At 68.8% G+C, this 22,462-nt stretch overlaps 1 protein-coding gene across 1 annotated transcript; it reads left to right on the top strand.

Moving 5' to 3' along the window:
- Positions 1–307: 307 nt before the first annotated feature.
- On the top strand, positions 308–21,845 carry RBM28 (RNA binding motif protein 28). The gene is made up of 19 exons (XM_039520468.1): positions 308–502; positions 1,825–1,977; positions 2,605–2,699; positions 3,229–3,304; positions 3,876–3,968; positions 4,366–4,437; positions 6,028–6,154; positions 7,280–7,437; positions 9,894–9,972; positions 11,219–11,328; positions 12,331–12,404; positions 12,649–12,784; positions 14,016–14,080; positions 15,499–15,657; positions 18,409–18,558; positions 19,056–19,130; positions 19,788–20,260; positions 20,408–20,501; positions 21,177–21,845. Exons 1-19 carry the CDS (start codon positions 325–327, stop codon positions 21,315–21,317), a joined length of 2,508 nt encoding a protein of 835 aa, XP_039376402.1. The 5' UTR covers positions 308–324; the 3' UTR covers positions 21,318–21,845.
- Positions 21,846–22,462: the final 617 nt, after the last annotated feature.

Genomic DNA, 22,462 nt, shown 5'->3' with positions numbered 1-22,462 from the left:
TGCCTGGGGTCCCCTAGATGGGCTTTAAAGCCACGAGATCGTTGCCATTAATTAATGGGGGGTGGGGGGCATTTTGGGTCCATCCGGATTTCGCCCCCTTGCGGGGAACCTTCCCCCCCCCCCCCCCCCGTTATGGGAGATCAGGGTCAAAGGTCCCCAGTAAATTCACACACCGAAACGCAGGGCCGCCCCTCCCTCCAGCGGGGCACGGCTCCGCCCCTCCCCCGGGCTCCGCCCCCTCCGGCTGCCCCGCCCCCAGGCCCGGAACCCCGCGGCGGCCCCGCGTTCCCGGCCGGAGCCGTTTCGCAGCCGGACTCGACCAAGATGGCGGCGCCCAGCGGGCGGCGCGTGCGGGCGGGCGCTGAGCGGCGCGGAGCCCGGGCCATGGCCGGCCTGACCCTGCTGGTGCGCGGCCTGCCCGCCTCGGCCCGCGGCCCCGGCCTGGAGCAGCTCTTCGGCCAGCTCGGCCCGCTCAAGCGCTGCTTCGTGGTGACCCACAAAGGTGGGGCGGCGGGGGGGCTGGAGGAGCTGGGGGCGGCTGGCGCTATGGGGCGAGGCCCTGGGGGCGGGGAGCGAGCCTGGGGGAAGCAGGACCCATGCGGTGGGGGGTCTGGAGGAGCAGGAGGGTGGTTGGGGGCAGCTGGAGCTATGGGGCGAGGGCCTGGGGAAGCAGGATCCGTGGGGTGGGGGTCTGGAGGAGCTGGGTGGTGGGGGTGGGGGGCGGCTGGAGCTATGGGGCGAGGGGCAGCCTGGGAAGCAGGAGCCGTGGGGTGGGGGTCTGGAGGAGCAGGGTGGTGGTGGTTGGGGGCAGCTGGCGCTATGGGGCGAGGAGCCGGGGTGGGGAGCGAGCCTGGGAAGCAGGAGCCGTGGGGAGGGTGGGGGTCTGGAGGAGCTTGGGGCGGCTGGAGCTATGGGGCGAGGGCCTGGGGGCAGGGAGTGGGCCTGGGGGCAGGGAGTGAGCCTGGGGAAGCAGGACCCGTGGGGTGGGGCGGCGGGAAGCAGGAGCCGTGGGGAGGGGGTCTGGAGGAGCAGGGTGGTGGTGGTTGGGGGCAGCTGGCGCTATGGGGTGAGGGCCTGGGAAGCAGGATCCGTCAGATTGGGGCTTTGGAGGAGCAGGAGGGTGGTTGGGGCGGCTGGAGCTATGGGGCGAGGGCCTGGGGGGGCAGGGAGTGAGCCTGGGGGAAGCAGGACCCATGGGGTGGGGGGTCTGGAGGAGCAGGATGGTGGTGGTTGGGGGCAGCTGGCGCTATGGGGTGAGGGCCTGGGGGAAGCAGGATCCGTGTCCCCCGGGGGTGGGATGGGGTGGTAGAAGGGAGCAGGTTGAGCTCGGGGCAGAGAGCGCTGGGGTCCCCAGGGAGCAAGGCAGGGAACTGGGTCTTGGGGCCCCCAGTTGGGGCAGGGGAGGCCTGGAGTGTTGGAAGGGTGAGGGGTGTGTGTGCAGGGGGCTGCACTTGGAAGAGCTCAGGGGATTGGGGGAGAAGGTGAGTCTCTGGAGCTCATCTCCTGGAGTCTCCGTGAGTTGTTCTGGGCAGGGAAGGGCCCTGGGGAGACCCTGTCCCAGCCCCCACACGCCGTGTCATCCCTCCTGTTCCTCTGTGGCCGCTAGGCAGCATGGCCCTGGCCAGCCCTCAGGGTCAGGGTGGGGGGTTCAGGAAGAAGCTTGGACCCGTCCTAGCAGAAAAGGGCTTTCAGCGGCTTTGTGGTTTCCTGCGAAGGGGCCTCCTCACTGCAAAGCCTGGTGCCCTAGAACACCCAGAGCCCCCCGCCCCTGGGGCCCTTGGCAGAGCCTGGTGAGGTGCCGGCCACGCTGCCTCTCTCTTGCAGGCAGTGAAACCTGCCGTGGGTTTGGCTATGTCACCTTCTCCCTGCTGGAGGATGCCCAGCGAGCCCTCAGGGAGGTCACCACCTTCGAAGGCCATGAGATCAAGGTGGCTGTTGCGAAGAAGAAGCTGAGGGAGAAGAAGCAGCGGCAGCCGGGTGAGTTGGGAACAGTCTGGCTCTGTCGTGGTGGGGCTGGTAGCAAAGCAAACTGCTCTCTGGGAGCGTGGCTCCTGTCGGCGTGGGTGCTGGCTCCGTGTTGCTGGAGACGGACTCTTCTCTCTGCCCACGGCGTAGGGGCGCTGCGGGCAGTGTCTGTGCGAGGCCCCCCACCCGAGGTGTCTCAGCTCTGCCCTAGCGGGAATGCCCCTGTGGAGGGGACGGTGCTCAGCCCCCACGCCAGGGCCAGTTAGTCCCTTGTGCTGGTGTGCTTTGTGATGTGGGCACCTGTCTGCGGAGAGCTCCTCCCCAGCTCCCTCGCCTCGCCATGCCACGCCAGCCAGCCCAGGGTGGCCTGAGTGTCATAGTGCCGCTGGGGAAGAAACCTCGTCCCATGGCCGCTGTGTCATTCGTTGTGATCTCTGACCAGTATGTGGCTGGAGTGTCCAGGCCCCTAGGCTGCGGGGAGAGTGGGGTGGATGTTGGTCAGGGCACAGGGTTCTCCAGAGACTGCCCTGGGTTCTGTAACTCGTGCCTGTGGATACATGTGTTGAAGGGAGCTGCATGGCAGCACAGCTGGCAGGCCCTGCAGTATCGTGCTCACTTGCGCTGCTCTCTGTTCATTAGACGCCCCGGAGACCTGTCCAGAAGAGCAGAAGCCGAAAAAGCCAAAAGGGGCCCCCAAGAAAGCCAGGCTGATCATCCGCAACCTGAGCTTTAAGGTAGGAGCAGCGAGCGGGATCACTGGCCCTGCGGCGTGCCAGGCGGCTCTGCAAGGCGAGATGACAGCCCAGGGCTCAGGCTCGGACGTGCAGCGGCTCTGATGCTGTCTGTGTCTGGCACGGAGCTACAGCAGAGCAGTGAAATGAGGCAGGAGGTGGCACGTGCTGGGAGTCGCTTCTGGAGGGTTCTGGGGTTTATAATCTGGCACCGTCGCTGCTTTTCTACTGGCATGGGGTGGAACTGGCTTCAGAGCCGTTCGTGGATAACCCACAGTGGGCACCAAGGGCACGTCCCTTCCTAGGGGGCTGCCCACAGTGCTGCCCGGCCCCCCCAGCCCATCACCCCACGGAGCTGGCAGCGCAGAGCACTACACCAGCCCCCATGTTCCTGGTGAGCTCAGAAGCTTTATTTACCTGGCGGGAGGGGGCTTGTAACCCCCCTCGCTCAGCCCAGCTGCCTGTGTTTGGAGTGAGGCCTCCAGCTGCGTTGCTCCTGCTTCCTCAGTCTGACCCCCCTTGTTCTCCCCAGTGCTCAGAAGATGACCTGAAGGCTCTGTTCTCTCCCTTTGGAGCTGTCCTGGAGGTGAACATCCCCAGGAAACCAGGTAGGGCTTAGTCGGCTACCAGCGAGGGGGAGCCCATGTCTCCACGCGGGGGAAGTCAGGGGGCTCAGGTCACTCGTTTGGGTGCCAGACGTCAGAGCCGACGCACGATAATCCCGGGCATTGGTATCTTAGACACCAGGCCTGTTGGTGAAGCCCTTTCCAAGCGAGACCCCCATGTTACAGACGGGGAGCACCTCCCTCCAGGGCACCGCAAGGCAGCAGGAAGAGACCCCAGCTCTCGGATTCCCAGCACAGCTGCCTGGCTGCTTGACCACGCTGCCTTCTTGGTAGCTCCTGTGTCTTCCACGGCTTGGCAAGGGCTGTTCCCCGGGGCTTGTGTCCGTGTCCCAGGCAACAGCGTTTCTACCACAGGATCCTTGCATGTGCTAAACAAGAAGCAGGAATGGGGGGAGGTGGGACTGGCGCATGCCAGGTTGGGGGCTGCTAGGCTGGACGCTGGCCGAGCCCTCCCAACACGCCTGGACTGAGCTTCTGGCTGTGGGGTGCTGGCTGGTTGGTTACTGTCAGGGACTCCTCAGCCCGGTGCGCGCTGAGCCTTGATCTCTTACAGACGGGAAGATGCGGGGCTTTGCCTTTGTTCAGTTCAAGAACATCCTGCAAGCGGGGAAGGCCCTGAAAGGGATGAACATGAAGGAGATCAAAGGTGAGTGCCCCCTTGTCCCCTGCTAAGCCAGAGCTGGGCACCGGGCTCCACCAGAGCTAGCCTGCGGCGTTGGGGTTCCGGGAAAGGCGCCCACGGCTTGTCCCCCTGCAGAGTCTTGTGCTGGCCTCCCCGGGTTCATCGGAGCCCAGCTGTCATCAGCCCTGAAGGAAAGCCGAGGCAGCGGCGCTGTGGAACTGCCAAAGCGCTCCCCTGCGCGGGAGCTGCGGCTCGGTTCTGTGGGCACGTCCTGCACTTGGCTCCGGAGGGGGAGTAGTGAAGGTGCCTCCTGGACTGTCCCCTGGGCTCAGCTCTAGCTGGCTGGGTTAGCCCGTCTCAGCGCCGCTCGCCCAGCGAGCTGCGGCCTGACTCTCCTGGCAGCTCTCCTTGTCTCCCGCAGGGCGCACGGTGGCCGTGGACTGGGCGGTGGCCAAGGATAAGTACCGAGCCATGCAGGCAGGACCTCCCTCTGGTGAGTGACCTGCGGCCGTCCGGGCGTTGGCAGCGTGGCTACCTGCACTGGGAGGTGGCTGCTTTTCACAGGCATGTGGAACTCCTTGCTGCACGACGTGGCTGTGGGGTGCTGGCTGGTTGGTTACTGTCATGGACTCACAGGCCCTGGGCTCTCATCTCCATACAGTCCCTGGGAGGAACCTCCCTCAGTGTGACGGCCTTCCACGAAGGTAACACTCTGTCCAGGGTTAGGCTCTTTGGGACCGTACCTCTGAGCCTTCAGCACGCCTGTGTCTCACTGTGGGGCCCCTCAGGGAGTCCAATCGTGCTGGACCCCTGGGGCCTCCACACCCAGAGGGAGCAATGTCTCCCCCGCCCCCGGTCTCTAGCTGCAGCGACTCTCAGCCAGCGTAAAACTGAAGGGTTTGTTGGGCGTCTGAACCCAGCACAGGCAGTTCCGGGCCCTTGGGCCTAGCAACCCTCAGCCCAGTACATCTGGGTCTGTCCCCATCCAGGGGGCTCAGGCCACTCTTTGTCTCCAGTCCAGCAGCGACCTCCTTCCACCCAACCACCCTCTGTCACCCGCCTGCAAGCCCTGCCTCCATGCCTTGCCTTCAGTCCCAGGCAAACAGGTCGCCTGGATCCGCTCTCTTCCATCCTTTGTGCCCTCACTGGCTGGAATCAGCTGGTCAGGTCACGGGGGCCTCTCTCCTCAGCCCACGGTCCTACTGGCCAGCTTCCAAGCTGGGCTGCTTCTACCACTCACCAGTTGCTAGGGTATCCAACCTCCAGGCCGTTGTCCGGGATCCCAACTGCTAGGCGAGGTCACACCTGATCCTCTGTATCAACAGACTCCTTCTCCCACCCCCTGTTACACACGCAGCATACAGGGAAACCGAGACCCACACAGTGTTCATCAAAACACTAAGAAAATCCCCCGCTTCGTCACTGTTTACCTCCTTGTGTCAGGCCGGTGAGCTGGGGGGACGTGGGCATGTGGCTGGATGCTGTTCGGGGTACACGGGCTGAGTGCCCAGTGGTAACAGGGCCGCAAGGGGCAGTGCACCTGATCACCTCCGAAACACCCCTGAGAGTCCTGAGCCCAAAGCTGGGGCACTGAGCTGTCCTGCCTGGCCGACCCCCCTAGGGCCTCCCCACCCCATCTCTCCACCAGTACCACCCCACAGGTGAGCCGAATGGTGCTGGCCTGGAGTTCCGGGACAGGCCCTGGGGCTCGCGGGCTGTTCTGCTCTGCGGTTCAGGAAGAGGGTGGCCCGGTGGCTAGAGCGCTGGCCTGGGGCTCAGGAGAGCTAGGGTCTATTCCCAGCTCTGCCACAGCCGCTGTGTGACCCTGCCTCAGTTTCCCATCAGTAACACAGGGCAGTGGCCCTTCCCTGCCACGGGTGTGTTATGTCCCTGAGTGCGGGTGAGGCTGGGTCACACGGGGAGGAACCATCTCGTTCCTGGCTGGATTTCGCTCCCTGCCACGTGTGGCTCTTCCTCTGCCTTTGTTAGCCGCAGCGGCTCTGACTGCCCTGAGGGAAATGAGGGTAACGGAACCCGATTTCTGGGGGCGCTGGCTCATCTCCCTTGGCGATTCTCACCCCAGGGGACAGGGAGGAGAAACGCAGCCAAGCCCAACAGCAGGACTCTGGCTCCGAGAACGCCAGTGAGGAGGAAGAGGGAGGTGAAGCGCTGGGATCGGATGAGCTGTCCAGCTCGCGGGTGCCGGGACGGTGAGTGAGTGACTGACCTGTTCCTGGGCTGCAGAGGGTGCTGCTGGCTGGATCTGGGGTGTCTCCATGGGGAGCCTCGTCAGCGCCGACCCCACACCTCTGTGTGGCCCATCGGCGACCTGTGTGACCAGGGCATGGCCCTCGGGCAGCGGGTCATGGCGCAGCACAGCTCCGTGAGCCATAGAGGCATCCCTGTTGGCAGCTCCTGGGGGCTCACTTGCTGTGGCCGACCCCCATGCTCCTAACTCCTTCCTCCAAGATGGTTTCCACTTGTCACGTCTCCCCTTAAACTCTTTGACGGAGGCACTTGGAGACTGTGATGCTGGTCGTGTCCCAAGGCGATGGCCAGACTGCCGGGGCCTGGCTCTGCCCAGGGTGCCGGGCGTGTGTCCCACAGCGATGGCCGGGCTGCCGGGGCCTGGCTCTGCCCAGGGTGCCGGGCGTGTGTCCCACGGCGATGGCTGGGCTGCTGGGGCCTGGCTCTGCCCGGCTGCCGGGGCCTGGCTCTGCCCAGGTGTGGGCGGTGTGTCCCACGGCGATGGCTGGGCTGCCGGGGCCTGGCTCTGCCCAGGGTGCCGGGCGTGTGTCCCACAGCGATGGCCGGGCTGCCGGGGCCTGGCTCTGCCCAGGGTGCCGGGCATGGTTCCCATGGTGATGGCTGGGTTGGTGGGGCCTGGCTCTGCCCATGGTGATGGGCGTGTGTCCCATGGTGATGTCAGGGCCTGGCTCTGCCCGTGGTGCCGGGCGTGGTTCCCATGGTGATGGCCGGGCTGGCTAGCAGAGCCTGGCTCTGCCCATGGTGCTGGGCGTGGTTCCCATGGCGATGGCAGAGCCTGGCTGTGCCCGTGGTGCCGGGCATGGTTCCCATGGCGATGGCTGGGCTGGCTGGCAGGGCCTGGCTCTCCCTGCGGTGCTGCTCTGTCCCCTCTATATTTGTCCTTCGCTCCCATTCTTTGCTCGGGAGTTTGCCGCCTCGAACTGTAGGATCCTGGGTGCTGCACTAGCAGCAGCTGGGCCTCTGGACCCCCAGACCCCCAGCCAGCATGTGCTGCCGTCCTAGCTCTGCTGCTTTCCAGCGGGGCCGGCAGCTCTCCTGGCTGCTCAGCCTGGCTCTCACTATTGCAGGCTCGGGAAGGGCACCGCTGCCGCCCACGCAGACAGCAGCGAGGAGGAGGAGGAGGCCGGCGAAGCGGTGGGCGAGGCAGAGGATGGGAGCGAGGCGGAGAGGGAAGAGCCCGAGGGCTCGGACGAGAGCGCCGCGGGCTCAGAGGAGGAGGATGGAGGTTTGTTCAGTTACCACGTCGGGGCGCTTTGCTCAGACCTAGCCTGGCTGCTGGCGAGGACAAAGGAGCTGGGATCTCCTGGGGGCTGCCGGCCTGCTGGGAGTGGCTGCTCGCCAGCCCGGGCCCTGCGTACGTGCCCCATGGCTGGACCCCACGCGCCAGGAATCGCCCCAGCTGGCAAGGAGCCCTGACCCTCTGTGCGGTGAGTCGTAGCAGTGACGGGAAGACGCACATGGGAGCAATGGGACGAGGGGTCCCAACCAGCTCGGACTGGGGGGCGGTGACGTGGGTCATGGAGCAGCTGCTGCTTGGCCAGCATTGAACTGGGCACCTGGAGGGCAACCCTGGGCAGGCAGGGTTCTGGACTGGGCCTCCATGAGGTGTCCTGGGGCTACCCGGGGCTGGGAGGTGCCTCACTTCCCCCTGGCCTTAGTGTGCGGGAGCCTCGTGTGTGCCGACCGCGGGTCAGCTCCCCGCTAGGCCTCGCTGTCCCTCTGCGCTTAGCAATAGGCAGCCCCAGCCCCTGCTCTGGCCACTCGCAGCATTCCCAGATCCGCTGCTCCCCAGGGACCAGGACAGCCCAGAGTGCCCGCGTCGCCGCAGGTCAGCGTTCGGCGTCCCACGCAGCGCTTCACTAGGATCATAGCGACAACAGCCCAGAGGAGGGGGCAGGCGGCAGCAGGCGGGAATATTGGGAACCAGCGGTCATGTGTCCAATCAAACCATCCCGTCCGTTCTAGAGCCCGGACACTTGAGTATCACACGGAGCACAGCTCCTCCCGAAGTCCATCCAGTGCATTTCTCGACACAGGCCTCGCGTGCCGCCCTGTGGGGACTTACTGTGCCTGTATCCGGCCATGGGGTCCCCGTAAAACTGTGCGTCCCCTGTGCCCTCTGCTGGGGGCATCCAGGGGTCCCTGGGTCACAGACTGGAGCTCTGGGTTCTGTTCCTGGTTCTGCCACTGGCTCCCTGGGTGACCCAGGGGTTAGCAAACGGGGTGCTTTGCTCTTGCCTTGGTTAATATCTCCTTCCCCTTTAACACCCCCCCCATGGGCTGTGCACAGGGGACCCGCCTAGCCCAGAGGGGTGAAAGGGCTGTGTGACGATGCGGTTCTGGCGGGACCCCACTGAGGTGCCAATTCAGGACAAATCGCTCAAACAGGGCAGTTACACGCCCAAGGCTGGGGGTTTTCCACCTCTAAGACAAACCAAACGAGCCAGACAAAAGTGACTTCGGTTTCACCCCACTGGCTAACCACAAGTCACACAAGCAATTCCCTTAGACACTCCAGTCTCCCAGTATCACCACCAGTGCACTCGTCCTGGGGATGAATGGTTATGAAAACCAACACCCCAATAAAAGAAAAAGGTTCCCTCGATCCCAAAGGACCAAGCCCCAGGCCCAGGTCAATATACACATCAGATCTTACCCACAAATCACGCTGTTGCCAATCCTTTAGAATCTAAAATCTAAAGGTTTATTCCTAAAAGGAAAAAGGTAGAGCTGAGAGCTAGAATTGGTTAAATGGAATCAATTCCATACAGTTATGGCAAAGTTCTTAGTTCAGGCTTGTAGCAGTGACGGAGTAAACTGCAGGTTCAAATCAAGTCTCTGGAACATCCCCCGCTGGGATGGGTCATTCAGTCCTTTGTGCAGAGCTTCAGTTTGTAGCAAAGTCCCTCCAGAGGTAAGAAGCAGGATTGAAGACAAGATGGAGATGAGGCATCAGCCTTTTATAGGCTTTTCCAGGTGTAAGAACCTCTTTGTCCTCACTGTGGAAAATTACAGCAAAATGGAGTCTGGAGTCACATGGGCCAGTCCCTGCATACTTTGCTGAGTCACAAGGCGTGTCTGCCTTCTCTCCATGGGTCAATTGTGTAGCTGATGGTCCTTAATGGGCCATCAAGCAGGCTAGGCAGAGCTAACACCAACTTGTCTGTGTGTCACCCAGAAGCACATCACCAACTTGAAGTACAGACAGTATAGAGCCAATACTTATAACTTTAACTACAAAATGACACATGCACCCAGACAGCATAATCCTAACCAGCAACCCAGAACCTGGTCTTAGACACCTTATATGACCCCCTTTACATAAGATTTGGTGCCACTACAGGACCTTGGTTGCAACCATGTTCTATATGGTCCCAGATTATATCAATAACGTCACAGGCTGTGCCAGCCATGCCCAGTGGTTCCTCCCGCGGCCTGCTGCGTTAGTGAGAGGGAAGGTTTGGCAGGAGCCCTCTCGCGTTGTCACGCCCCAGCGACTGGCAAGGGGAGCGGAGAACCCAGCCTGTCCCCCGCCCAGTCTGGGGCCCGGTTGCCGAGCTCACCGGGGCGATCGTGTGCCTGGGGCATTGGCTGCATGGCTGCTGGGTTTGTCGTGGGGAGAAGCAGCTGCCCCGGATGCCTCCCACCCTGTGCCCAGGACTCTGCCTGGCTTTGTTCTAGACGCCGACGTGGCCAGGAAGAGGAAGAAGGGCCTGAAGCGGCCGTCCGACGTCGCCGAGGGGAGGACTGTCTTCATCAGGTGGGTTAGTGACCCGGCACGAGCGCCTCTGACGGCCGGAGCTCTGGGCGGGTGGTGCACAGGCCTCTGAGAGGCAGGGAAGTGTGGGGGTACCAGAGTGGGGACATGGGGGGCACTGCCTAGCCTTGGGGGCATGCTCGCTCTTTCCCAGGGAATAGTGGGGTGCTTGACCCAGAGCTTCTGTGTGTGTGTGTGGGGGGGGTGACTGCCACAGTTCCCCCTGCTCCTGGACTGACACCAGGAGTCCCACCCCCTCTCCACTCCCTGCCTGGGGGAGATTCCCCCACCGGCCGTTTCCTTGGCCCCATGGCAGGAGTGTGGAGTGAGCCGTGCTCTGCCCATCGGAGTTGGGCTCTGCCAGGGCTGGGCACGCTGACCCTGCCGCCCTCCCTGCGCTTCCTCTGGGCCTCAGGGCCCTCCCCTTCCCCTGCCGCAGGACCCTCCTCTTGGCCCACTGCACCTTTCTGAGCTGGGGGACCCCTCCCAACACATCCCCTCCCCCTGCTGGGCCGCGGGACCCTCCCCTCCCCTCCCCCTGCCGGGCCCCCCTGGGCCGCGGGACCCTCCCCTCCCCCTGCTGGGCCCCCCTGGGCCGCGGGACCCTCCTCCTCCTGCTGGGCCCCTGGGCGTGGACCTGCCGCAGTCATGCCTGCGGAGGTCCACCGAGCCGGACCGGACCTGCCGCAGGCATGACTGCCTCCCCGCCCCGTGGACCTGCCGGGAGCTCAACCGGGCCCCTGGAAGAGGGGACCCTCCGCGCTGCTTGGGGCAGCCCCTAGAGCCGCCCTGGCGCGGGACCCTCCCCTCCCCTCCCCTGCCGGGCCCCTGGGTCGCGGGACCCTCCTCCTCCTCCCCTGCCGGGCCCCTGGGCCGCGGGACCCTCCTCCTCCCCTGCCGGGCCCCTGGGCCACGGGACCCTCCCCTCCCCCTGCCGGGCCGTGGGACCCTCCCCCTGCTGGGCCCCCCTTTGCCGCGGGACCCTTCTTTCTCCCCGCCCTGCTGTTGGGAACAGTCACTGGCTCCTCTCCCCTTAGGGGGTGTCTGTGGGGTGGGGGGCACTCACACCCCTGCCTGGAGAGCCCCTGGCAGAGGGCAGGGCCTGGCCTGGGCATGCAGGGCAGTTGGCTGCCACCATCTCCTCTGAGGCTGCTGGGGCCACGTGGGCGGCTGGGTCAGTGGCGGGCAGTGGGTCCTGCTGGGGGAGCCGCAGGCAGTGGCAGGGCCTCACGTGTGGTGCACCCGGCAGGAACCTGGCCTTCGACACGGAGGAGGAGGAGCTGGGCGAGATGCTGGAGCAGTTTGGGGACCTCAAGTACGTCCGCATCGTCCTGCACCCGGACACGGAGCACTCCAGAGGTAACACCTGCCTCGGGCCAGGGGAGACCCTGCCAGGGCCTGGCCCTCGCCCCCCCCATCCCGCCGCAATGCTGAATAGCCTGGAGTCAGCCCCAGGAAACAGCCCCCTGCCCCCCCGTCGCTGCCAGTGCGTCATCCAGGCCTCAGGCCTCTACTGCAGCCACGTCCCTGGCAGGGCGCCGGCGGGAGGGACTGGGGAGGGGTGTATTGGGAGGCAGGGGCTGTGCAGTGCCAGGGAGTGGGGCAGGGGAGGCCTGGGTGCTGGGGCGCAGGGGGGTGCCCAGTGCCGGGGCGTGGGGCTGGGGAGCAGGGAGTGCATAGAGCAGGGGGGCGGGGCGGCGTGCAGTGCCGGGGGGCAGGGCAGGGCAGGGCGCAGTGCTGGGGGCGTGCAGTGCCGGGAGCAGGGGTGCGCAGTGCCAGGGGTGGGGCAGTAGGTGTGCAGGGCCGGGGAGCTGGGGGGTGCGCAGTGCCAGGGGGTGGGGCAGTAGGGCGTGCAGTGCCGGGGAGCAGGGGGGTGTGCAGTGCCAGGGGGTGGGGCAGTAGGGGCGTGCAGTGCCGGGAGCAGGGGGTGCAGTGCCAGGGGGTGGGGCAGTAGGGTGTGCAGTGCCGGGGAGCCGGGGGGTGCAGTGCCAGGTGGTGGGGTAGTAGGGCGTGCAGTGCCGGGGAGCAGGGGTGTGCAGTGCCAGGGGTGGGGCAGTAGGGTGTGCAGTGCCGGGAGCAGGGGGGTGCGCAGTGCCAGGGGGGGGGGCAGTAGGGTGTGCAGTGCCGGGAGCAGGGGGGTGTGCAGTGCCAGGGGGTGGGGGAGGAGAGGGGTGCGCAGTGCCGAGGAGCAGGGGAGTGTGCAGTGCCAGGGGGTGGGGGAGGAGAGGGGTGCGCAGTGCCGGGGGTGGGATCCAAAGCTCGCTCCGTGGAGGCCCTGGTGGGACAGGCCGTGCCTGGCACCGTGTCCCGGCTGCCCTGGTTCGCGCCCGGCTGGGATCTCACCCCCGCGTCTCTTTCCAGGCTGCGCCTTCGCCCAGTTCACCACCCAGGAGGCCGCCCAGAAGTGCCTTGAGGCTGCCCAGGACGACAGCGAGGTGAGTGGGGCGCAGGGGAGTCCCGAGACCATTGGCACCCGGTGGGCCCACGTCTGACATGGCTGGGGTGGGGGAAGAGCCCTGTCCCCCCCCCCCGGTATCCTCCGTAGGGGCGCACGTGGCTCTGAACGCCCCTCAGTGCATCCTCTGGGGGTGGGAGGAGGACCGACTTCTCCCCTCCTCCCTGGCTGCCCCCCTGCTGCCCCATCCCCAGCATCTCATTCGCTGTCTGGCTCCCTCGCAGGGCGGGGGGCTGCGGCTGGGCGGGCGCCGGCTGTACCTGGACCTGGCCGTGAGCCGCGACGAGGCCCAGAAGCTGCGAGCCCAGAAGGTGAAGAAGCCGACGGGCACCCGCAACCTGTACCTGGCTCGGGAAGGCCGTGAGTTACCTGGCTCCGGGGTGACGGGCACTGCTGCCCGCTGGAAATGGCCAGACAGGTCCCCCTCCTTGGGAAACCCTCTGTGTGTCTCCTAGTGCCAGGGTCCGGGACCCCTCCCCATTCCTACCCCTCTGCTGAGTCTCCCCCTCCCAGCTGTGAACACACTCGGGACCTGGCAGGGGACGCCTGCCCCGTACTCCACCCCTCAGCGCCCGGGCTAGCCGGGGCCAGTTCGTGCAGTACTGGAGCGGCTCAGGGCAGACGGCGCCCCAGCGTGTTCTGTGATTAGATTTCACCCCCCGCAACAAGCACAAAGCAGTCCAAGCCCGGGGTCCCAGGCAGTCCCCCGGGGCCCTGCCGGTCTGTCCCCCCAGGGGAGCTGTTCGTCACGGAGTGTGGGGGAGTCCAGGCCCTGCACCCCCCCTCCTGCGATTCACTGGGACTCTCAGCCGGCCAGTAACACCGAAGGTTTATTAGCCGACAGGACACAGTCCCCAGCAGGGCTTGTAGGTACAGCCAGGACCCCTCAGTCGGGTCCCTCTGGGGGGCAAGGAGCTTAGACCCCAGACTTGGGGTTCCTGCCTCTTCCCAGCCAGCCCCAAACTGAACCCCCTCCAGCCGACTCACTCCCCTCCCCCCGGCTCCTCCTCGGCAAAGGTGTCACCTGGGCCCAGCCCCCTCCTGGCTCAGGTATCACCCCCTGCTCTCCCATCCCCCATGCAGACAGTGCCAGTAAAACTAGGCACATTCCCGGTCAGTCCCGCTCCCTCCTGCGTCACACTGGTCCCTTCCGCCAGCCATCCCAGCAATATTCAGCTTCCTCCCGGGCCCAGCGGGCCAGTCACTTCCCGGGCCGGCGGTAGGCGGGTCCCAGGCCTGTAACACGCTGACTGACGGTTAGTAGCTAGGGAAAGGGACTGCCAAGGTTGAAAACAGGGAACACGCACCAGTGAGTTCCCCTCTCCGGTTTCCAGGGCACTAAGCAGCTCCCTGTGTCCTCGAGGGCTGACCCACGCCAAGCAGAGTGGGCATCTCTCTGCCCCTCAGGGGCCAGAGAGCAGGAAAGATCCAGTTTCTCCTTGTTGCCCCCCAGCTCCTAGCTGGCGGGAGTCTGCGTCCCAACCTCTGCTGCCTCTCTCCAGTGGGCCCCGTCAGGACGCGTAACTCCTCGCTGTGGGGCACTGAGCGTGGGGCCCGGGGCGGCTCTAATGGCTCCTCCCTCTCCTCGCAGTGATCCGGGCCGGCACCCAGGCCGCCGAGGGCGTGAGCACGTCTGACATGGCCAAGAGAGCGCGGGTGAGTGGGTGGGGGCATCCCTGCCAGTGGGCTCCGGCTGCCCGCTCCCAGGGGAGGTACAGCAGGCACAGGCTTCGCTTGGCCAGAGCCACCTGGCGGCGGGAGGGCACGGGGCCCCACCGGGTGCTGGGCTGGCGGCAGGACGGCATGGGGCCCCCCACAGGGTGCATGGGGCTGGCGGCCCCACCGGGTGCATGGGGCTGGCGGCAGGAGGGCGCGGGGGCCCCACAGGGTGCATGGGGCTGGCGGCGGGAGGGCGCGGGGGCCCCACAGGGTGCATGGGGCTGGCGGCCTCACAGGGTGCACGGGGCTGGCGGCGGGAGGGCGCGGGGCTCCCACGGGGTGCATGGGGCTGGCGGCGGAGGGCGGGACGGGCTGGCGGCGGGCCCCACAGGGTGCAGGGGCTGGCGGCGGTGGGCATGGGGCCCACGGGTGCACGGGGCTGGCGGGGGGCGGGCACGGGGCCCCCACGGGGTGCAGGGGCTGGCGGGGTGCACGGGCTGGCGGGGCCCCACGGGTGCAGGGGCTGGCGGCGGAGGGCGCGGGGCCCACGGGTGCAGGGGCTGGCGGCGGCGGGCGCGGGCCCACGGGTGCACGGGCTGGCGGCGGTGGGCGGGCCCCACGGGTGCAGGGGCTGGCGGCGAGGGCGCGGCCCCACGGGTGCAGGGGCTGGCGGCGCCCACGGGTGCAGGGGCTGGCGGGGTGCACGGGCTGGCGGCGGAGGGCGCCCACGGGTGCACGGGCTGGCGGCGGGTGGGCACGGGCCCCACGGGTGCAGGGGCTGGCGGCGGGCGGGCACGGGCCCCACGGGTGCACGGGCTGGCGGCGAAGGACGGGGCCCACGGGTGCACGGGCTGGCGGCGGGCGGGCACGGGCCCACGGGTGCAGGGGCTGGCGCCCCACGGGTGCAGGGGCTGGCGGCGGGCGGCACGGGGCCCCACGGGTGCACGGGCTGGCGGCGGAGGGCACGGGCCCACGGGTGCAGGGCTGGCGGCGGGTGCAGGGGCTGGCCCACGGGTGCAGGGGCTGGCGGCGGGCACGGGCTGGCGGCGGGTGGGCACGGGGCCCCCACGGGGTGCAGGGGCTGGCGGCGGGCGGGCATGGGGCCCCCACGGGGTGCAGGGGCTGGGGCGCTGGGCCAGCGGGGTCTCACTGGCAGCATGCAGCAGTCGTGTGGGGGCGGCAGACCTGGCTGGGCCAGGGCACATTGCGGCTCTGTGGCACGGCCGCGCCGTCCCCGCCTGTCCCTGGAGCTGTCCTGGGTGGCGCTCGGCCGTGGGTGGGAGGGAGCCCAGGGAGCTGCTCTGGGCCCTCTGTCCCCTGGCTGTAGCGCCTGGCAGGGGGGGCAGGGCTCTGCGGCGGGGGACGCTGTGCTGGGCCTGCCCCGTAACCCCCTCCCGGCGCCTGCCCCCTCCCAGTTTGAGGAGCTGAAACGCCAGAAGCTGAAGGACCAGAACATCTTCGTGTCCCGCACGCGGCTCTGCATCCACAACCTGCCCAAGGCCGTGGACGACAAGCAGCTCCGGCAGCTCCTGCTGCGCGCCGCCGGCGGGGGACCGGGCCTGCGCGTCAAGGAGGTGAGTCCCTGCTGGACGGGCTCCTGAGCTGGGGAATTATTGGCGGGGGGGGAGGGGGTTCTGGTTTGGGAGGCCGGGGGGGGGTGCTGGGGGGCTGAGCCGGCTCCCTTATCGCCCAGCCCCTGCCAGGCGGGTCACTGGTGACACCGGGTGTTCGCTGGGGGAACTGCAGTGAGCTGCTAGCTCAGCCCTCGGTCGTCCCCGCCCTGATGGGGTTACGCCGAGGGACCGATTGGTTCGGGGGCCGCGCGGCCCGGCCTGAGCTCTTTGGCATGTGTGTCATGGTGCCCGCGCACAGAGCCCTGTGTGCATCCACCGGCAGCGCCCCGGAGCAGCGGGTGCAGAGGGGTGACCAGGCCAGGTGCGCACCACTGCAGCTGGGGGGGTGCGGCGCTGTCGCCACGGCCGGTCGACAGTGGGTTGGTGGCTGTGGAGATGGTGACAAGGGAAATGGGCACGGGGCAGTTGGAGCCTGAAGACAGGAAGTGACACCGGGGCAGTGAGGAGCCCGCGCTGGGGGTCCCGGCTGGAGGGGGGACGCTGGCCGTGGGGCGGTGAGGAGGCCGCGCTGGGGGTCCCGGCTGGAGGGGGGACGCTGGCTGTGGGGCGGTGAGGAGCCCGCGCGGGGGGCCCGGCTGGAGGGGGGACGCTGGCCGTGGGGCGGTGAGGAGCCCGCGCTGGCTGTTGGGGGGTCCCGGCTGGAGGGGGACGCTGGCTGTGGGGCGGTGAGGAGCCCGCGCTGGGGGTCCCGGCTGGAGGGGGACGCTGGCTGCGGGGCGGTGAGGAGCCCACGCGGGCTGTTGGGGGGTCCCGGCTGGAGGGGGGCGCTGGCTGTGGGGCGGTGAGGAGCCCGCGCTGGGGGTTTGGGGGTCCCAGCTGGAGGGGGACGCTGGCTGTGGGGCAGTGAGGAGCCCACGCTGGCTGTTGGGGGTCCCGGCTGGAGGGGGACACTGGCCGCGGGGTGGTGAGGAGCCCACGCTGGGGGTCCCGGCTGGAGGGGGACGCTGGCTGTGGGGCGGTGAGGAGCCCACGCTGGGGGTTTGGGGGGTCCCGGCTGGAGGGGGGTGCTGGCTGTGGGGCGGTGAGGAGCCCGCGCTGGGGGTTTGGGGGTCCCAGCTGGAGGGGGACGCTGGCTGGGGGGCAGTGAGGCGCCCCCGGTGGCTGTTGGGGGGTCCCGGCTGGAGGGGGACACTGGCCGCGGGGCGGTGAGGAGCCCACGCTGGGGTTCCCGGCTGGAGGGGGACACTGGCCGCGGGGTGGTGAGGAGCCCACGCTGGGGGTCCCGGCTGGAGGGGGACGCTGGCTGTGGGGCGGTGAGGAGCCCGCGCTGGGGGTCCCGGCTGGAGGGGGACGCTGGCTGTGGGGCGGTGAGGAGCCCGCGCTGGGGGTCCCGGCTGGAGGGGACGCTGGCTGTGGGCGGTGAGGAGCCCGCGCTGGGGTCCCGGCTGGAGGGGGGACGCTGGCTGTGGGGCGGTGAGGAGCCCGCGCGGGGGGTCCCGGCTGGAGGGGGACGCTGGCTGTGGGGCGGTGAGGAGCCCCCGCTGGGGGTCCCGGCTGGAGGGGGACGCTGGCTGTGGGGCGGTGAGGAGCCCACGCTGGGGGTTTGGGGGTCCCAGCTGGAGGGGACGCTGGCTGTGGGCAGTGAGGAGCCCACGCTGGCTGTTGGGGTCCCGGCTGGAGGGGACACTGGCCGCGGGTGGTGAGGAGCCCACGCTGGGGTCCCGGCTGGAGGGGGACGCTGGCTGTGGGCGGTGAGGAGCCCACGCTGGGGTTTGGGGGTCCCGGCTGAGGGGGTGCTGGCTGTGGGCGGTGAGGAGCCCGCTGGGGTTTGGGGTCCCAGCTGGAGGGGGACGCTGGCTGTGGGCGGTGAGGAGCCCACGCTGGCTGTTGGGGGTCCCGGCTGGAGGGGACACTGGCCGCGGGTGGTGAGGAGCCCACGCTGGCTGTTGGGGGTCCCGGCTGGAGGGGGACACTGGCCGCGGGGCGGTGAGGAGCCCACGCTGGGGTCCCGGCTGGAGGGGACGCTGGCTGTGGGCGGTGAGGAGCCCACGCTGGGGTTTGGGGTCCCGGCTGGAGGGGGACACTGGCCGTGGGGCGGTGAGGAGCCCGCGCGGGGGGCCCGGCTGGAGGGGGGACGCTGGCCGTGGGGTGGTGAGGAGGCCGCGCTGGGGGTCCCGGCTGGAGGGGGGTGCTGGTTGTGGGGCGGTGAGGAGCCCACGCTGGCTGTTGGGGGTCCCGGCTGGAGGGGGACACTGGCCGCGGGGTGGTGAGGAGCCCACGCTGGGGGTCCCGGCTGGAGGGGGACGCTGGCTGTGGGGCGGTGAGGAGCCCACGCTGGGGGTTTGGGGGGTCCCGGCTGGAGGGGGGACGCTGGCTGTGGGGCGGTGAGGAGCCCACGCTGGGGGTCCCGGCTGGAGGGGGACGCTGGCCGTGGGGTGTGGATGAGGTTCGCAGGAGCCCCCAGGCTGCGGCTGGGCCGAGCGTTCCGCGCAGTGACGTGCTCCGAACTCCGGCCTCCTGCTCGGCCAAGGGGCCCCTGGGGTCCCGGGCGGGTCAGCGGCAGGTTCGGGGGGAGGGCGGCTGCTCTAGGGGCTCCCCTGACCCAAGGGTGGCCAGGTCAGAGCAGAGCTGCGAAGGGGAGCTGGCGGGCCCATCCGGGGGGCGTTCGCAGGGGCCTGTGGGTTGGGCCGTGCCGTGCCGCGCCGCGGGGGCTCCCAGCAGGTCCCGGATGCGTCTCTCCTGTCTCTGCAGTGCCGGGTGATGCGGAACCTGATGGCGCCGGCGGGGAAGGGCCGGGGCCAGTCTCTGGGTTACGCCTTCGTGGAGTTCGAGAAGCACGAGCAGGCGCTGGCCGCCCTGCGCCACACCAACAACAACCCGCAGCTCTTCGGGCCGCACAAGGTGGGGCCGCCCGCGGGGTCCTTGGCATCTCCTGGGGGCTGAGCGCTGGAGGTGTGTGGGGCGGGGGTGGAAGGTGCCAGCTGTGGGGGTGGTGAGGTGCCCACATTGGGTGCCAGGCGGAGTGTGTGGGGGTTCCTGGCTGGAAGGGGGAAGCGCGGGGTGGGGGTGGAACGCACCTGCTGTGGGGTGGCGAGGAGCCCGCACTGGGTGTCTGCCAGGGGGCTGGGGGTCCCGGTGCAGGGGGGATGCACTGGCTGTGCGGCGGCGAGGAGCCCGTGCTGGGGGTCTGGCAGGGGGCTGGGGGTCCCGGCTGCAGGGGGTGCACTGGCTGTGGGGCGGCGAGGAGCCCGTGCTGGGGGTCTGGCAGGGGGCTGGGGGTCCCGGCTGCAGGGGGTGCACTGGCTGTGGGGCGGCGAGGAGCCCGTGCTGGGGGACTGGCAGGGGGCACTCCCCGCTCAGTCCCTGTCCCTGTGCGATGACCGGGCTCTGCCCCACAGCGCCCCATCGTGGAGTTCTCGCTGGAGGACCGCAGGAAGCTGAAGCTCAAGGAGCAGCGAGCCCAGCGCAGCCTGGTAGGTGTCACGGCTCCTGCCCCGGCTGGGATCCCGCACGCACCCCTGGGGACTGGGGGAACGTTCCCTGCCCCGCGGGGAAATGCAGCTGGCTGGCGGGTGGGGGGGGGGGGTGGGGGGCTAGTGTCGCGTGGCTGCAGGGGAGGGCAGTGGCTGGGGGCGTGCACTGGTTGGTGCAGGGTGGAGGTTGGCATCAGGGGGTCGGGGTGGGGGGAGGGCAATGGCGGGGGGTACGGGTGGGGGCTGGTGTCATGGGGGTGGGGGCCAGCAGTGGCGGGGAAGGGCAGGGCTGGTGTCACGGGCCGGGTGGGGTGGTCTGCTGGGAGGCACAGGGTCGGGGCTGGCATCACAGGGTTCGGGTGTGGGGAGCAGCCCTGGCCCACCCAGCCTGGCGTGATGGTACCTGCTGCGTCGGTGGCAGCTCCCACCCAGGCGGGCGCCGGCAGCCAGCTGTGCCGGGGGGGGGGCCTCAGGGCTCCTGGCAGTGCCGGGGCCAGGATCCCTGACTGACCCGCGAGCGCCGGCAGCCAGCTGTGCCGGGGGGGGGGGGGGGGGGGCCGCGGGTCTCCTGGCAGCTGGTCCTGGCAGTGCCGGGGCCAGGATCCCCGACTGACCCGCGAGCGCCGGCAGGGGACACTCACCTTCTGTTTTGTGCAGCAAAAGCTGAGGCAGAAGCAAGCAGCAGAGGGGCAAGGACCTCCCCGGGGGACTGGGCCTACAGAGTCGCCCCAGAAGCTGCCCCCGGGCCCCAAGGGACAGAAGAACCCCAGGAAGCGGGGCCCCAAGGGGCAGGGAGACACCGCAGGTCCCCAGACGCAGAAGGACCCGAGGGGCCCCAGGACTCAGGGTCTTAAGGGGCAGAAAGACGCCCTGGGCCCCGAGGGGCAGGGAGACGCCGCAGGCGCCATGGGGCAGCCGAACCCCAGGAAGCGGGGCCGCGAGGGGCAGGGAGACGCCGCAGGCGCCATGGGGCAGCAGAACCCCAGGAAGCGGGGCCCCGAGGGGCAGGGGGCCGGCACCCCCTGGGCTGGGTTCCAGACCAAGGCGGAGGTGGAGCAAGTGGAGCTGCCAGATGGGAAGAAGCGTAGGAAGGTTCTGACGCTGCCGACTCACCGGGGGCCCAAGATCAGGTAGGAGCCGGGCCCGGGGAGGGGGTGTGTGCGCGGGGGGGGTCTGGTCTCTCCCTGGTCTGGGGCCAGCAGGCCTGGGGGGCGGGGGGGCAGCGGGAAAGCACCAGGCTCAGGGCCTGTCACTCACGCTCTCGGCTCTGACCCCAGGCAGCGCGACAGGGGCAAGCCGGCCGCGCCGAAGAAGCCGAAGGCCCAGGCCAGCCAGCGACGGCAGGAGAAGCAGAGGGTGGCGCCCAGACAGGTGAGGGGGGTTTGGGCAGAGCAGACTCGGGGTGCCTGGTCTTGTCTGTCTGGGGGGGCTGCCGCAGCAGGAGTGGGTGTAGGGGAGAGCGTCCTGCTGGGGTCGGATTCCCGCAAACAGCTGGGCCGGGCGCCCTGCGGGACTCGTGGGGGTGGCACCCAGAGCCCCCTGCCCGCCGGCACCGGCACGTCCCATCGCAGCGAGCGCTGACAGACCCTCGTTGGCCCAGGTTGTGCCTTGGCCTGGCTGCGTCGCCTGCTGCACATCACCCCCCAGCCCACCTCCCCCTCCTCCCACCCCTGTCCCAGTGCCCATCCTGTGCCCGCCGGGCCGTTCCTTGGGCGGTGCGTGCCCCGTCCATCACTGAGGGACCCCCAACCTCCTTCCTCCAAACCTCGGGAACCCCTCCCCTCGCCCCACCTGCTGCCTCCAGCCCGCTCACTCCCTGCCCCGCTGACCCTCTGGGCCTGTCCCTGGGACACCCCCCAATGCACCACTCCCCAAGGGTGGGGGTGCAGAAACTCCCCGTGCCCCACGGCAGCTCCTCTGCTGGGCACAGGAAGTGGCCCTCCCGCTGCTGCCGCGGCTGGTGGGGGACGTGTCCTGCGCTGGCTCCTCTGCCCCGGTTCGGGAGGCCGGCGCTGAGCCAGGCCTCGCCCTCTCTGTCCCTCGCAGGCGCCGGGGAAGCGGCGGGGGCCGGCGGGCGGCCGGGCGGAGGCCCGCTTCGACCAGCTGGTGGAGCAGTACAAGCGCAAGATCTTGGGCAGTGCCCCGAGCGCCCCGGGGGCAAAGAGGAGCAAGTGGTTTGAGAGCTGAGTGCCCCGGAGCCGCCGGGGGGGACTGTCACGCCGCAGAGCAGCGCCGGCCTGCGCCCCACAAGGGGCTCCGTGTGCCAGGCGGTGCCTGCGCCCTGCACCCTCTGCCACCGCGCGGCTGGGGCCATCCTCTTCCCTTGGTTTCTCAGATTTTTATTAATTTAAACCTTCACTTTTTTTAACTTGGGAAGAACCAGGTCTCATCTTTGCTCATCTGGGGCACTGTGATGGGAGGAGGGGGTCTGGCCTGTCCCACCCGACCCCCCATGGCAGGGGGGGAAGGGAGCTGGCCCAGCCCCGCCCCCCGCAGGGACTGTTTAGCTGGACTCTAGCTAACAGGGTGTTTCTCCCCCGTGTGCCCTGGTTCTCCAGCTGGCAGGGGGCTGGCACCCAGCAGCGGGGCCCGGCGAACGCCCCTGCCCGCGGGGAGCCAGCGGCTGCCGGCTGAACCCTCATTCTCTGGCCAGGGCCTGGCACAGGATCAACCCTGGGGATCTGTGGCTGTAGGGCCCCCGTGCCCCCCCGCCTGTTCCCAGGCGCTCAGAGCGAGAGGAGCTGGGCCGGGGGCTGGCAGAGCTGTGGGACCAGGGTGGGGAGCGGACACTGGGGTCCCTGGGGAGCAGGTCTGTCAGTCGTCATGGGGGCCCCTCCCCCGCCGGCCACACAGGCCTTATGCTGTGACTGTCTCTGCCCCGGCGCCGGGGGAGCAAACTCTGCTTTGACAATGGCGCTGGCCTGGCTGGGCCGGGCTTGGCTGGGCCAGAGCGACCCGTCGGGAGTTCATCACAACACCCCTGGCCGGCTGTCCCAGCTGGCTGCCGCTCTTCAGAGAACCCCGGGGCTGCGGGTCGGGAGTGAGGGGAGCCGTTCACGCACTCAGCCCCTCGGCACTGCTGAGGCATTTCCCTCACCCCAGCGCGGACACCCCCAGGCTGGCCTCTGGAGAGGGTGAGGGCCCCGCCTGGGGGGCAGGAGAGCCGGGCTCTAGGCCTGGTGCTTGGCCCTTCTCTCTCGGCAGGGTTCCCTGAGCTCTCCAGGGGCTGCCAGCTCCCGGGGGGGGGAGGGGGGGTTTCTGTGCATGACCCGTCCCTGGCTGGGAGGTGTCACCAGGCTAGATGTGGGTCTGACCGGCCAGGCCCGTGTGCT

The sequence above is a fragment of the Mauremys reevesii genome, linkage group 1 (genome assembly GCF_016161935.1).
Source record: "Mauremys reevesii isolate NIE-2019 linkage group 1, ASM1616193v1, whole genome shotgun sequence".
NCBI lineage: Eukaryota > Metazoa > Chordata > Testudines > Geoemydidae > Mauremys > Mauremys reevesii.
This window is presented reverse-complemented; position numbering and strand designations above follow the sequence as displayed.